This window comes from Seriola dumerili, unplaced genomic scaffold (assembly GCF_002260705.1).
Source record: "Seriola dumerili isolate Sdu_G_001 unplaced genomic scaffold, Sdu_1.0 BDQW01000331.1, whole genome shotgun sequence".
Lineage (NCBI taxonomy): Eukaryota > Metazoa > Chordata > Actinopteri > Carangiformes > Carangidae > Seriola > Seriola dumerili.
The window spans coordinates 4,789,333-4,805,595 of NW_019174586.1; the positions used below are offsets into that span (position 1 = coordinate 4,789,333).

The 16,263-nt window shown below is 40.2% G+C and overlaps 1 protein-coding gene across 1 annotated transcript in view; it reads left to right on the forward strand.

Moving 5' to 3' along the window:
- The window catches only part of tenm3 (teneurin transmembrane protein 3), a 121,933-nt gene that overhangs the window by 72,495 nt on the left and 33,175 nt on the right, over positions 1 to 16,263 (forward strand). Inside the window, exons 10-16 of the mRNA XM_022759888.1 lie at positions 778 to 978; positions 5,944 to 6,129; positions 8,498 to 8,518; positions 9,022 to 9,045; positions 10,170 to 10,316; positions 10,896 to 11,112; positions 16,132 to 16,251. Coding sequence (XP_022615609.1) covers positions 778 to 978; positions 5,944 to 6,129; positions 8,498 to 8,518; positions 9,022 to 9,045; positions 10,170 to 10,316; positions 10,896 to 11,112; positions 16,132 to 16,251 — 916 coding nt within the window. The remainder of the gene's footprint in view (positions 1 to 777; positions 979 to 5,943; positions 6,130 to 8,497; positions 8,519 to 9,021; positions 9,046 to 10,169; positions 10,317 to 10,895; positions 11,113 to 16,131; positions 16,252 to 16,263) is intronic.

The window sequence follows — 16,263 nt, forward strand, 5'->3', positions numbered from 1 at the left end:
GCTGCTGCTGCTGCTGCTTCTTTCTTTGTCAACCCCTTCCACTTCCCCCCTTCACCTCAGTGCATTTAACTTTATTGATCCCCGTGCAGACAAAAGGCAATTATCAGCTCAGATTTACATGTGCAGGTCATTGATCTCACATGTAAAAAGATATTGAGTTCACTAAATGAATATATGGGAGTTTTCTTTGACGCAGAGCCATTTGGGAAGGAAAGATGGACACAAGGACGTTGAATTTGTGGTTCAAAGCTTGCATGTAAGGGCTCTGATGTGATTAATTGGTTCAGGTAAATAATCAATATCGGTGTCCAGGCAGATATGGAAATGCGCACAGCTATCGGCTCCAGAGGAAGCACAATGATGTTGTTGCAAATTATCCCTTGTTAGTAATGGGTTGATTATGTTGGTCATAATTGCCAATTATTAACCTAGATCAGCAGGTTGATCTGCAAATTGTTAATAGTAATTAATTATATCTGTCTAGACACTAATTGCACTCCTTTTCCTAGTGCCTATAATGGAGCATAATTATGCTTTCAGTATATTGGAAGTACCCTATAATGTACCGTAGAGGAGGTAGTTGAACATAGGGTAGGAAATTACTACCAGCCATCACTAAACACTGCAAAAATTTCAGCTGTGGGTCACCAGCCATCATCCGGCACTGAAGCACTTCCACTCTAAAACTGATTTTTGGCTGGTAACAGAGTAAATAAGTAGGTTTGATATCCTGTCTAGAAGTGGGTAAACTGTGTCGTCCTCCTTGTGTGTCCTCAGTGGATTGCGTGGACCCGGCGTGCTCCGGTCACGGAGCCTGTCATCATGGTGAGTGCCACTGTAACCCGGGCTGGGGCGGGATCAGCTGCGAAATCCTGAAGAGCACTTGTCCAGAGCAGTGCTCCAGTCACGGCACCTTCAACACCGACTCGGGAACCTGCATCTGTGAGGCCAACTGGACAGGGGCCGACTGCTCCATAGGTCAGAACACGTGTCACTTTTCTTTTCATCACTTAAAACTACTACTGCTACTGTGTAGACTGTTGCTGTGAGTTAGGGATGCAACTAATGTTTGTTTTTTTTTTTTATTAATCATTTGGTCAATGAAATGAAAATATCCATCACACTTTCCTAAAGCTCAGGGGACATCTTCAAATGTCTTGTTTATATAGCGTATTAAATTAAAAGTCACATATGACAAAGAAATGCAACAATTACTCACGATTAAGAGGCTGGAAATAGATCATCTTTGGCTTCTTAATTCAAAAAAATTATTCAAACACTTAATTGGTTTTCTTTCAGCTGACTAATCGATTAATCAACTAATTTTTTGTAAAAAATAAAAATAAAAAAAAAATGTGAAGCTGGAAAATGTAAACATTACACATTGGCTTTAAAAGAATTAAAGGACATATTAAGTTACTAAGAGCTGTAAACGTTGATGTCTTTCATTCGTTCATTTATATTGATGCCATTAGTGCAGTATTATTTGCTCTGCTTCAACAGATCCTTTCAAACAGTATAGTCGCTTCTATAATGTCTGTTTCACTGTTTTTGTGGATGAAGTTTGAGTTTCTCTAACAAGTAATTGGCATCACTTTTTCTGTATTTATTCCAAACAAACTTCCCCCTTGCTGTGCACAGACACTGCAGACGCCAGATGTCCTCAACAACAGATGTATGCGGCTTTATTAACGCTGTAGGTTGACATAGAATAGCCTATCGGTCTCATACAGCACAGCGTGTCTACATGTGGGTGTCTTAATAAGACACTTAAGGAATAACTATTTTAACTTTCTAATACAAATACAACCCAAAATACAAGGGAAACATATGTGATGTTTAATATAATCTTTAAATATTTGCCAAAAAAAAAGACTTTGGGTAATTCATCATCTCTGATTTTGAAATATCTTTTACTGAACATTAGAGAACAATTTGTTTTCCTAAATCACAATTTGGAATTAAACTGTCTGAATAATATACACAGCCAAATCAGTGTTTTTCAGCATTTTTCCATAGATACATGAAGGAAACAAAATTATTAATAATGTGATGTCCGGCTGATTCATAGTGTGGGTATGCCCCAGAGATGATGAATGGGAACCCGAGTTTTTCATCCTCTGATCTATGCACTGTATGTTCCACTACTGTCAGCACTGTGTTTTATAACTCTCCTATATCACATTCAGTAAAGTTTTGCTTTGGTGTGATGGAGTGCAGTTATAGGAGACAATGATATATTTTCACTAATACAAGAAAGCTACAATAATAAGACAGTATTTTTATGATGATGATGATGATGACATGTTCACATCGAGTGCATTTAGAACTTTAAAACAATTTGATTCATGTATCTGCATGAAAACAACATTAAATGTCTGTTGATATAACACAAACACACCAGGATGCCTCTAAAGGTCTCATTTCTTTTCAAAGGAAGAGAAGGGAAGTAATCTGAACCGACTACAGGAAACAAAAAAAAACAAAAAAAAGCTTTCACAGGGATGAGGAGACAGATGTTGACACCTGATAGCCAGGAGTCACTCATGCTTGGAAGGTGTTGTAACACAAAAGAAATGACTGGTGGCAAACATCAGTCTGAGCTGCTGTTCATACATTCTGTGTTCTTTTTTACTTCAGCGTGTTCAAAGCTCAATTAGAAAACTGGTTTTGCTTAAATTGAGTGACAAGACTCGACATCCGTTATCAAGCAATGTGCAAATCCCTGTGACAATTGTGAGACACAATTTGCTTTTCTTGTAGTTTTGCAGTTTGAACCTGGGTGAACAAAAATACATGCGCTTCATTGTGTTTTGGACTAAAAAAATAAAAGTGTGGGTGTGATCACACCCTTAAAGTTTTGTAATCAACACTTGTGGCACGTGTTGGTTTGAAATAGAGGATATGTTCACAACAAAGCTTTGACTCCACATGTTACTCTTGTGTGACCCGGCATATGCTCTTTTTTTTTTTTTTAAAAATCAGTGTTGTTTCAAAGCAGACATTTGTTCAGAGCCTTTATCAAAAATGCCAAAATTTTATAGCATCTTCACGTATCTTTGGTTTTTTTTAGAGACACTCGTGTATCCCCATCTGCTTTGCGCAGAGCCTCTTCATTTGCTACCAGCTTTGTATTCAGAGCTGTTGCCTTTCGACACAGGTTAATGACATGTTAGTTCAAAGGCCGACCCCTCCCAATCTGTTATCAGTGCCTGAGATTAAGGTGATATATTGGCTGTTTCCCCCCACAGAATAGACTCATTCTCTGTGAGAGAGACACGATGGCCAAACTGAATGAAACAATTAAAAGCAGAAGCTGTGGTTGTTTTTGTCAGTGAAAAGGCTGTCGAATATATTTCTCTTGGCTGAAATTCAGTTGAAAATAAGTAGACTGGATGGTATTTTTGAGATGATAGATGTGTGCGCAGACCTTTTGAAGCACCATGCAGTGTGTTTGGTCGGTGCCCAAGAAGAAAGAATGATTGTTTTGGTGAACAGACTTTTTTTTTTCTTTTGTGTCTCACATTATTATCTCTTTTTTTTCTTTCTTTTTTTTTTTTTTTAAAGAGAGGTAATTTGCTATTCAGTTAAAGCTTTCGAAAATCCAGACACTCACTCAGCAGGATATCTCAGGCCTGTCAATAGCAGATCGTACAAGGCTGGCCTTGATGCAGTCCAAAAGTTGGGGTGTTTACCCACCTGGGTGGGTGGAGGATTCCTTCTTAATTAATGCTGCGGTTCTTCTTCAATTAAATAAACTTTAATTAACAAGCGCATAGCATGGATCGACCGCCCACAACCCCTATCCAGCTCGAGTCAGGGGCATGTTAAAGGCAGATAAACACTTTTGCACTAATGAAAAATTGATTGCATAGATTCTATGGGAAGGAGGTATCCCTTTGGAATCGAATGACTCCCCTCCAGAGGCATGCTTAATATTCTACAGTGTCGGCTCGACTTAATCAGAACCATCCAAGGTCTCTCAATCGAAGAAAAACTCTATTCAGAGAGCTGGAAACAGACAGTTAAAAGAGCCTCAGTAAAGGGGGTGAGTGTGGGTAAAGCAGTAGTAGTGGAGTGGATTAACAATAATACAAAAATAAAGATAAGTAGATATTTTATCCATGACTTGTTATTTTAGGTGGAAGAATCATGGTTCTTGGCTAATTTGATTTTCCTGCAGGCTGTACCAAGTTTGTTAAAAAGTCACAAACTTTTCGGTTATGGGGCTATATATATTCCCTGGAGCATCTAGTCACTTAAAATTTGAGGACATACTTGAGTTACTTTCCTCCAGCACACTGACGGCTATTGTCACAGCAGAAAGCTTTATGGTTCTTCTGTTCAGAAGCTTTGATAGAAGCTCTTGGTTCCAGTAAATGAACATTTCTTATTCACACACAAGAGCAGCCACAGCTTGTCGAGCATCAGTTTTACCCTGGTACACACTGATTTACTTACCACCCATGGATTCAATCATTTGAATTTTACTTTTTCTGAAGATAACACAGATTCACAGCTGCTCTGCAGTTTCCGAGGCTCTGTACTTGAAAAAACCTTGTTAATCTAACATCTCCCAGAGTCCAGACATAAGAACCTGCTCATATCCACCATCCTCGCCTCAGTTTGCCAAGACTCCATGCAAATGAGCTTTCGGAATATGTAAAACCTGGAAATGAGTTGTTTTAGAGGTTTTTAGATGAACAGTGATTGCAGTGATTTATTGTTCCTCTGCTCTGAATTTCGACTTTTTGAGTGATGACAGGTTTTGTTTCATTTTTAAGCCTTCTGCACTCGTGAGGAAATAAATTGGCCTCTGACATTACTCTGATAAAGATTAGTTAAAGTGGCTGCAGAATCAAAAATGACAATAATAGCCTGTGTTGCCTGTCTGTGCGTGTGCACAGAAAAAAAAAGGCCGCCTCTATTATCCCAGGCTAATTATTCAGAGCATACTTACATTTTGTGTGATAAGCTTTGAAGTCGTTTCAGATGGTAAAAAGTGGTTGTTACACTGATTGGACCTGTTTGTTGATAAGCACATTAAAGTCCTTCAGAATTTGCTGCTGAGGAATTTTTTTTTATTTTATTTTTTTTTTACATAAAATAGATGTAAACCTAATCAGATATCATCCATCTGCCTTCATAAGAGCACATATCAGTGCACAATTTGTTTCTTTTTGATGCTCTGTTTAAACTTTAATCCCTTCAACGCGCATTCCAACACAGTCTCCTTCACACTGGTTGGTTTAATGCACTCTGAGGGCACTGCGTTGTTGCTGTCTGTATTATAGAAAACAGAATTTACAGATTAAATGTCAAGCACCAAGAATTTAAGGCACTTTATTATCGCCTGAACCCATAAAAGTAATAACACTATATATCAAGATTAATGTGATACCTTTTAGAGGAAGCGTTATCCTCGTTTTTTTATTTTGTTTTTTGTTTTTTTCTAAACTATTCATTGTGTATTTTCGCAAAGTGGCAGCTGAATAAAAGTGGAGTTTCAATGCTCTGACATTTTTGTATGTCAGTTGCATATCCTGCTCCACACTGATTTAAAAAAGAACTATGTACACGGCAAGTCCATTGAGATCCATCAAGCAAGAGGAGGCAGTAAAGGCCTGACATTTTCCACGTAAAATGATGCTTCTTAAGATCTCCTTTAATAGAAGGCAGTAATTTTGAGCCTCTTGACGAAATACTATCTTACATTAGTAGTTGCCTTATAATGCCAGAATTTTTTATCAAGCAGTTTTTAAAAAATGGGCCCTTCACAATTTAACTTTTGGCCCTCTCTTACTGAGGGAACTAACACTCCTCAGCAAACAACAGAGTGTTTTTCTTCAGTTGCAGATGCAGAATATAAAAAGCGGAAGAATAAAAAAGTGTCTTTTTCACAGAAAATAAGTTACCTGTCTCTTTTTTTTCTTTTTGCAACAGAGGTGTGTGTGGTGGACTGCGGTCCCCACGGCTCGTGCATCAGCGGCGTGTGTCACTGCGAGGAAGGCTGGACAGGACCAGAATGTGAGCAGAGGGACTGTCACCCACGCTGCATCGACCACGGAGTCTGCCGAGAGGGCAAGTGTGACTGCCACCAGGGCTGGACGGGTGAACACTGCACCATCGGTGAGCCACGGTGACACATACAGCACCGTCCACCTACACACACGTGACAGAAGGGCATGAACTACAGGAAATTCATTTATGGACAGGCTTAAAAGGGCAACTTTGGAGTGTGAATGTCAGTATATCCCATGCAGTTTCAAGCATCTGTTGGAAGGACACAGATCATGACACAGTTCTGTTGCTGCCTACAGACTCTAAGCATGCGGCTTTGCATGACAAACTAGTGACTAGTGGTTTCTATAGATGTTTTCAGTGGGTAAATGAATAAACTGCTGTGTTTCTTGCAGTTTATTTTCCAGAGATAACTGGAACTGTATCAAACACTGGCCAGAATCTCCATCATTGGGCTCATTGTTTTTCTTATTATTGATCAGGCGCAGTCAGTGATGGAAAGTGACTGAGAACATTTACTTAAGTACTACACTTAAGTACAATTGTGAGATATTAATTAATGAAGAGTATTTCCATTTTATGTTACTTTCTACTACCACTGTATGTTGCATTTTTTATAGATTTAACTATATTAAGCAATAGAAACAATATAAAACCATAATTAAATTGAACTCCATCTTTAGCAGATGCACTTCATCAACATCAAAAATGTTGCATGTGTAAATGTTTGAATTAAATGGGTTAAAACCAACATTCAGTTCTGTCAATGGAGAGAATCTAAATGATTGTCAAGCATCTTTCAAAAGAAAGAAAGAATCAAAAGAAATGAGAAAATGTGATCTATTCCGTACTTCACTTTTCACTCTTTTTCGAAATCTCTTTTCTTTTTTGCAACACCTCACATCAACTTTGTAATTTTTCTATCACCCATTTAGATATTCCACCTTTCAGACTGCTGAAGTGATGCTCTTGTATTAGCAAGTCAAGGGCAGGTATTTAGGGAGCGGAAAAGCCACGGGAAGGCCTCTTTAGAATATCATTTTTCTGGAATGGCAGTGCTTCACCTGGCATTAATGAGGATAATGAGTTCTGAGATGTCACTTCCTATTGACCTTTAACTCAAACTTCGTTGACACCTTACCCCCTGTCAAAGGTCCTGTAGTTAAACCCTGACACGCCGCGTCAAACAGCATTCCCCCAAGTGTCATCTCCAACCTCTCAGTGACGACAAATTCCCTGAGAAACAAAGATCTGGCACTCTCCAAACTGTTGAACTCTAATTACGTATTTACAGAGATGGATCCACAACGAGGCTCCATCTCTGAGGGGGAGAGGGGATTGCAGTGAGGGAGTTGTTGGAGGGGTCACATTCCTGATCGTATTAATCTTTTCCCTCCTCGGGGCCGACTGTGAGCCGTCCATTTTCTCTCTCTCTCCCCCTGTTTAAGGCTCCCGTCAGGAAAGTAACTCCTTGCTTTGGATGCAGAGGGGATGAATGGGCAATGCATTACCTTTTCTTGGAGAACCGGGAGCTTATTTTGTCTTTCAAACCCTGAATAACTGCCATTTGCACAAAGCGCCTTTTAATCACATTACATGGCCAGAGCATGAATAGAGGACTTCCTTGGCCATTCTTCTGTCACACGTATCTAGATCCTGTTTTATATGCAAGACTTAACCCACTGTCACTGCTTTCTCAGCACTGAAGTTTACCACTAAGGTGTTTGTGATTCGTTTTAGTGTACTGCTGTTTCATTGCCGTGCAGTTGTTGAAATCACTGAAGTGGAGATGACGGCAAAATTGAAAAAAAAAAAAAAAAAAAAGAAGAAAAAGTTTATTATTCTGCCTCATGATGCGTTCATATTAGAGTGCGGGCGAAACTACATACCTCTTGACAAGCAGACAGGAAAATGTTTTGAAGCAGGCCCAGATCAAACTGGCTCATATAGTCTGAAAACAAAGTGTGTTATAACACTCAGATATTTAGAGAAACAGTGTGTTCCCTTTGTGTTAGCCTGTCTTGCTTTGGCAAAAGCTAAGCAGATGGAGAGTGTTAACAACGAATATTTTACTAGGCTTAAGATGCTGAATTCTTTTATGTTGTTCCTATGGAGAGAAATATAATCACCATCCAAGGCGCTTTTACAGAAAAAAGTGATGATTTTGACCGTGGAAGCATCTATTATTCTGATTAATCACTTGCTGCTTTAATTAACATCCACACTCTAAGTTTGTCAAACAGTGAATTTTTTCCCCTTTTACTGAAGCTAAACTAAGAATCTAATCTTCCAAATCTGCAGCTTCTGTCTTTTTTGTCTCTCTCTGTCTCTCAAATCAATTTTCTACTTGTTTTCTCTGTTTGCATTTCTTTACCTAACTTCTGCTTATATCCGTTCTCTTCTCTATTTTATGTCTGTATGCCTGTCTGCCTACCTATCTGTCTCTCTCCAACTCCCTCTTGGCTTACATGTATAGCCCTGGATTCCAGAGTATCAGGTAAAAAAAACTTTCACTTTGCTTGAGAATTATATTCTTCATGCAAGATGTTTTTTTCTGGTCCAGCTGAACACCTATGTTTTGCTTATGAAAAAAAAAATGTAAACTCTTGTTTTTTTTGTTTTTTTTAAAGAAAAAAAAATAAATGGGTGAGCTCGCAGCTCAGTCATATCCTGTCACTCATGCTTAGTATTAGCTATTCAGCTCAATCACCATAACGACTGTGATTTACATACACAGTCGATAGATTGAAATTAGAGCAGAAGCTGAAACGTGGCAAAGGCAACCATAATCTTCGGGAAAAACTACCTGCAAAAGCTTCTTTTCCAAATATTGAAACAAAGTTGGCAGGTACATCAGCTTTATGCCAGCAACCATTTACACTTTTTGTGCTCCCTGTAAGTTACAATAAGTAAATGTGTTTGTCAGTCTTAGCTCTCTGCCACCTCAGAGATAAGTAATTTTCTTCTCCAAATGTTTCCCTTTCCTCGGTCGTGTAATAGGAGCAGTCAAGATAGGATATAAAGGTAAATTGAACCACTACCCCCCCAGGGAGATTGTCACAAACAATCCCTCCCTTTTCTCTGTCTTTCCTAGCACGGCGTTTATACACCTGTTCTATGTCCGAGTCGATCATAATGTTTCTGCTGTGATCCTGCTCCCCCCGATATGTCCCCTCATCTCCTGTCCGTCTTAACCAGTCTCACACCAGACTCCACGGTCCCTTCTCCCCACCCCACACCCCCCTGTCTTAATTCCCTGTGTCTGCCAGATTAAACGCCCCAAACTGGTGTGGTTTAGTCATTTTCCGGCTCCCTGTCTTCACCCTCCACTAGAAGGAATGTGATCTGGCAGCAAGTGCTCTGTTTTCTGTATATGTAGAGACTCTTGATCCTCCCTCTTCTTCCCACACTTCTTCTCCTATTTACATATATACTTCCCTCTCTCCTTTGATGTTGCTGTTACTTCACATGAGTGTTTCTAACGTCTGCAATGGGCTGTTCCTACGTTCATTATTTTCAGGCAAAAGAAATGAACTCCTCTGAATTTCAGCCTCTTAGATGGGATTTATGCAACTTTGAACTCACAGAGAATGTTTTAAATATGCATTCAAATACAAAAAAAAAAAAAAAAAAATGTGAATTTGACTCCAGTGCAGCCCTTGATTTGAAAATGACACTAAGAGAATTCACGGACCCAAATAGAAGGCAATTGAACTCAATAAGAGCCATTCAAACTTTGATTTAAACATAAAAAACTCCATCTGCCACAAGGATTTGACTCATCATGCATTTTTGGTATCTCCCATTGGCCTGTTAAATAAACAGCTCAGCAGGTTTCTCCCTTTTTTCATCCCATACATTTCACTTCTCAGCGCAGCTGAACCTGCTCCTGAAACTCATGTGAAACGACTGTAACTCCACACACCCTCCCCCACATCCCCAGTCCTGTCAGAGGTGTATCGTACTGTATGTTCACTCAATACTGTCTTTTATCATTTTTGTCCCTCCTCTACCTCTGTCCACTCAAATGCCCCCAACCCCTTGGCTCTTGTCTCTCTCCCCCCCCCCTCCCCACCCTCCCTTTTCTACTCCTGATTTTCTTGCTCTGACTTGCTCGGCTGTTTGACACATACATGATGTGTTGACAGACGGCTGCCCCGGGCTCTGCAACAACAACGGGAGGTGCGTCCTGGATCAAAACGTCTGGCACTGCATCTGCCAGTCAGGGTGGAGAGGGCTGGGATGCGATGTAGCGACCGAAACGCTCTGCTCAGATGGCAAGGATAATGAGGGAGGTAGGAAGAAGTAAAAGCCTCGTACAAATAGTCTTTTAGCTTCAGAAAAATGTGTGTGTATTTGTGTGTGTGTGTTTGTGTATGTGTGTGTGTCACTTATTGTGCCAGACCGCAAATTGGCTTTGATGTGGCTCCTCAGTGACAGTGCAAACAAACAAAACAAATCAATCATACATAAACTCTCACTGGAAAGAATATGCAAATGTTGTAGCAGAGCAGATTGTTCAACAACGTGCTTTAAAATATACAGTGGATCACTTATAAAAAGTAGTTGAGACTAGAATTACTATTAATACCCCACAAGCTGGATTTTTAATAAACTGCTCCTCAGCCTGATCAACAAGCCCAGAACTTTTGAGGCTCATATTAGGTGACACACTTTTCAATAGTTCATACTTTAATGTCAACTCAGGATCTCTGCTGTCACTTTAATGAACTTAAGTTCATGTTAGAAGTCATCTGTGTGCACCAGAGCTCAACAAAGTAATGGAGATGCTCACGTTTTCTTTGTCAAGCCCTAACACATCCAGGTCAACAAGGCTTTCCCTCCCTGACTCAACTGTCCCTCCTGTTTTCCAGATGGGCTCATCGACTGCATGGACCCAGACTGCTGCACTCAAATCTCCTGCCAGGGTCAGACCTACTGTCGTGGCTCACCTGACCCCACTGCCATCGCAGGCCAGGGCCAGAGTTCAGCCGCCCAGCCCACATCGAAAGGCTTTTATGACCGTGTCAGTTTTTTGATTGGTCCCAGCGGCAGTCATGTGATACCCTGGGATAACCCGTTCAACAGCAGGTGAGCGGCTTAATGAATTACTGACAGCTCCTTAATGATTTGGATCACGTTAGCTGTTTGCTGTCTCATTACCAGTTGGGGAGAGGCACCTGTGTTTGTGCAGCCACTCTGAAACGTCAAAGAATCTCACATCTCTTTGTCTGTGCAGCCCCACTGACAAGTGTGTTTACAGTGGTCTCGCTGCCACAAGCATTTTTTTTTTTTTTTTTAACAAGTGAAGCTTAAGTAGCTCAAGAGCTCTTGTTCCTTGCTAAAAACAGCCTTGATGGCTGTAAGAACACGAGGATAAGGTTTCGTACACCAAGGTAACAACAACAACAACATGTGGTCCTCCAAATTGGAAAGAAAAGCACAGCAAACATTTCTCTGAAGAGACTGTTTTCACATGAATGTATATCTTTTATCAGAAACCATTTTTTTTTTAATCATCAACAAGCTGGCCATCACACAGTGTATTTGAATATCTGAGGCTGGCCCACTTAAATAGACTTTCTCTTTGATATTAGCTAGAAAGGGTTTCTTTCTAGAAACTGTCTCTCCAACAGAGAATCACATTAAATCAGCCGCATGAACAGAGAGTCTGCAAAGAGCCAAGAAGTCAATGCTGTTTTTGTGCTCTGTAACAGCAGACAAGAGGAAATGGATATTTTGTTTTGTACATTATTATTGGGTGCAAGATCTATAGAAATTACACATATTGTGGCTATTATTTGATACATAATTAGCTACATTTTCCATTTTTCAAGTTCATAAAGTTGCCTTTTAGAGGCAGAGGACTGTTAAGTGTTGCACATAGTGTTACTTTTTAGCAACGCTAGTTGCATGACTGTGCATGGCAATGTTGATCTGTCGTTTAGCCCACCGCTTTGCTCCAAGTGTCTGAAGTGTCTCAGTAACTACTGTATGGATGGGCTTAAAATTTTGTCCAAACACTCGTATTCCCCTCAGGATGAATTGAAGCCTCTTTGGTGATCTCTTAGCATTTAATCAAGCATCATCATCAGCTCAGAATTTTAATTTGTCCAATTGGTTTATGACCTTGAAGGAGCTATTTGTAAGTTTTGCTATTGCCAGCGTTGGTATTAACAGCTGTTTACTTATCAGTCTAGAAGAAACGTTGTGAGTTCACCATCACACAAATCAAAAATCAGCTGTCTCCAGCTGTGGAAAAAGCAATACCAATCTTAACGCTTGTCTCTACCACCTCTTTTCTTCTACTGAAGTTAGCATGCTAACCAGCTAGCCCCAGCCCGTCCGACTCACTGTAGCCTCCAATCTGCCCTGAAGATGTAGCGCTGCTCAGAGACCGTGTTATAACTTCTTCTTCTGTAATTGGAACAATGGCTAACGCTCTTGTCAAGTGACAATTATCACAACCCGCTCCTGGCCAGAAACCACATTCAGCGGCAGAGAAAACTTAAAAATAACCCCTTTATAAGTGACTGAAATTCCTGTAAGTCTACATGTGCTTTGTGTTTAATGCTAATTAGCAAATCTCAGCATGCTTTCATGTTAAGAACAAGATAGAGAACGTGGTAACCATTATACCTGCTAAACATCAACATGCTAACGTTAACTGAAATCATTGCTGGGTCTGAACAGACTCACAGACCAGCTAGCATGGCTATAGACATTTCCCTCACATTACTTTTAGTTGTAGGATTTATTTTCCATATCACTCACAAAGTGTATTAAACCTGTGACCTTCTAGTTTTGGGTCTCTGTTTTCATCCATGACACCTTGTTAAGTGACCGCACATTTTTCTACAGCTTGTTCCAGAAACTAAAGTTTTAAGGTGTTTGTCCAAGGTAGAAACAATGATTGAAAAGTTTCATATCAAGGGACAGAACACCCAGTAATAGACTAGCAGGCTACATCAATATGCAAACTGAGGAGACATAGTTATATTTTTCACCAAGAGCACACATCTGTTCACAATCAAGAGTAGAGTTTATTTTGTGACTGATGTAGAGGAAAATGATTGCCAACTGTGTGCAGAAGGCTTTGGGAATATTTCCTCCAATAGTTTAAAGTAATCCTTATGTAAATAGCATGCTTTACTGAAAATATAGAATGAGGCAATTCCCCCCCAGCCGGGTTCTCAGTAATCCTCATCCTCATTGTCTTCAGCTTACTGTCGATTTCATGTCTGGCAGTGGCATTAGCTCTCTTGCTCAAAATATTCATTTGCCTTTTTATCTCCTTGTAGAAGTTAGTTTTACAATCAAAACATCATGGTGCATTTTAGAAGCTCAGCAAACATACATACGACTAAATATGACAAAATTAATTACCTTTTTTTTTTATTGTATCTTATCAGCACAAACATTACACGTGTGAAATAATTTTTGGGAAGAGTCACGTAATGAAGTCGAATTTAGTCATGACAGAGTTTGTTTGGAGACCCATATTTTTCAAATATTCATTTGAGGTTATAAAGTGAATTATTTATTGACAGCCTTTGCAGAGTATACATTATAAAAAAGTCCCTGACGCGCTTGAACAATGCCAGCAGAGCATCAAGACTTCCAAAAGCAGCGGTGACTGTTATGTCTAGTCGTGGAGTATCTGATGTCTTAACAGTACAGTGATGGGAAACGGTTAGAGGTCATTCCTCTCCCTCCATTTTTAAGAAGGCATTGTGTAAGCAAAGAGAAAGGGAGCAGATTTCAGTGTGTGGTCGGGTTTCAGAACTCTGCAGTGAACTCGTCCCTCGTACAGCACAGAGAATAAAACATGTGTTGTGGTTTCGGCCCCACCACCCACGCTCCCTGCCGCCGCCGCCACCACCACCACCACCACCAGTCCCCCAGCTGTATCACGTGTCCCAACACAAGTCTCCCAATGGGTTCTCAGATGGTGTTTTTTTTACTGCCGGTGTGAGACAGTGACAGATATGAATGAATGTATTATATGATTCATTTCTGGGGTCTCAGCAGGTGGTGTGAGTTGCCGTTTGTTTTGGGGATTCGGCTCTTGTAGCATCTGTCTGCCTCTCTAAAGATTAATAGAGACACAGGGAAGAAGGAGTGAACCTTCGCCGGGGCTCTTAAGTGGCCTTGTTCCCCGAACCGGTAAATAAAGGATGGGAGACGGTTGTGCCAGGCGTGGAGCGGGAGGGAAATAAGAGGGGCTAAAGCTGTTGATCATCCCCGTCTCATATACGTAATGACCCAGAGATAAAGTGGCAAAATGAGACATCTTTTGCCCACCAGTGACAAATGCAGAGGGAACACTTTTAAAATTCTGCTCTGTGGTTGAGAAGTGGGGAATGATTAAATGTTGATGGAGAAATATTGCATTGTCTCCTCTACTTACTTTCAAACAAAGGACTGACTTAACAAATTACTTCACACTTGAGAATATAGGAAAGAGAAGCAGTGTTGGCCAAGTTTTACCTGAAGGGCCAGCGCTCATGTTGAATAATCACAGAGGATATCTGAGGCTTTAATCATGTATGAACCTTCCGTGTCTGTGATTTATGAAGCAAAAAACGTCAAAGAAAATACAGTTTTTTTTGGTAAAAGCAAGGGAGGGGATGCTGGAGGTGGAGAGCCTTTTGACCAGAAGCAAATCCATTTGCCAGCAGGGAAAATCTGGGTGGGTGGGGAAAGTGAATGAGTAATTCTCTCCCATGCTAGAATAAGTACCACAGAGGTGGCCTTAAGTGAAGTATTTAACCTTCCCCACCTGCTCTGGTGGCACTGCTCTTTGGCCAGTAGTAGGAGGTAGGTTATATAAGGCAGCCACCAGGTATGAATGTATGAAAAAAAAAACACAGGTGGCAAAGAAGATCTTTGTTCAGAAAACCTTTCCTGCATTTATTTATTTATTTGTTCCTCCATAGACTTCAAACTAACAAAAACCTTCATGTTTTAACATTTCACTCCTCAACAGTTTGTATTTTTTGTGTTCAAGTTACATTTCCTTTTCACATCGGCACTATTTATGACTTCACCTCTCTAAACTGCTGTGGCGATTCGTTTGTATTGTAGCATTGCACTTCTTTTGTCAAACCCCCTTTTCATTTTTTTTTTTTTCTGTGTGACAGTTTGCCTCCAGCATTGCATTTTGTTGTTCTGAATTCCTATAAAGTGCCTCTTGACACATCAGGCGCCAAGCTTTGCAACTTCTCACATCAAGAGGATATCTGTAACCGAGCTGAAGAGCTCGTTTTAACACAATTCTTGTTGATATATTATCTTTCATCACAAGTATTACCACAGACATTTATCACGCTAGCAAGCACAAGACTTGGGTACGACACTGACAAAAGACTCATTTTTGAAAGTAAAAGTACTTGCAAAGAATAATCACGCTTTGATCGCATCGTCTCGAAAATACAATTTAGGGTAAATTCTTAATTCAGCAAGGTCAGCGCGATAACAATACTGTGAATATTTCACTCACGAATTTCATTTGATTTGCCCACTGCTGAATATATTGTACACTTCATTTACCAAGTGGAGTTTAACAGGCTGATTATTTAACTGTGTGTATATTTCATGTTGGCTAGATAAGATGTGTGTTTTACATTCAAAGCTTTGATGCCCACTGTTTTCTGTGCTGGCCTCACAGACTGAATTGCCCTAAAGAGCTATATGTTTGTATGTTGCATCCTGTCTCCACATAATATTGCTTTTAATAGAAATAGATCTTAAGCATGAGAAGAAATTTACATCAATTTCTGTGTCCTCGTGGAATATAAATGCTGCAATACATGTGCAACATTCTGAAAAAATCTTTATAGTCCTTGATGTCTTGAAACCCTCATCCTATTGAATTATGGGCTTCTAAAAGCAGTAAACAGACACAAAGAGGTGCTCTGTGAGGTGGCATTTTCATGAATAACAGACACTGACATGTGTGTGCTTCTAAGGCTCAGTAAATCATACCTCCCTGCTCATGCCGCTGGCAAAGGAATAACTGTTGTTAGCAACTGATGGCGTGGCCGCTTGTTGATGCCGACTGGCATTGTTTGTTTACTCAGCCCTTTCTGTGTTTGTTTGCCCACGCAGCCTGGCATCAGTCATCCGGGGTCAGGTCCTCACGGGAGACGGGACGCCGCTGATTGGAGTCAACGTGTCTTTTCTGCACTATCCAGAGTACGGCTACACCACCACGCGGCAGGATGGCATGTAAGGGAGTCT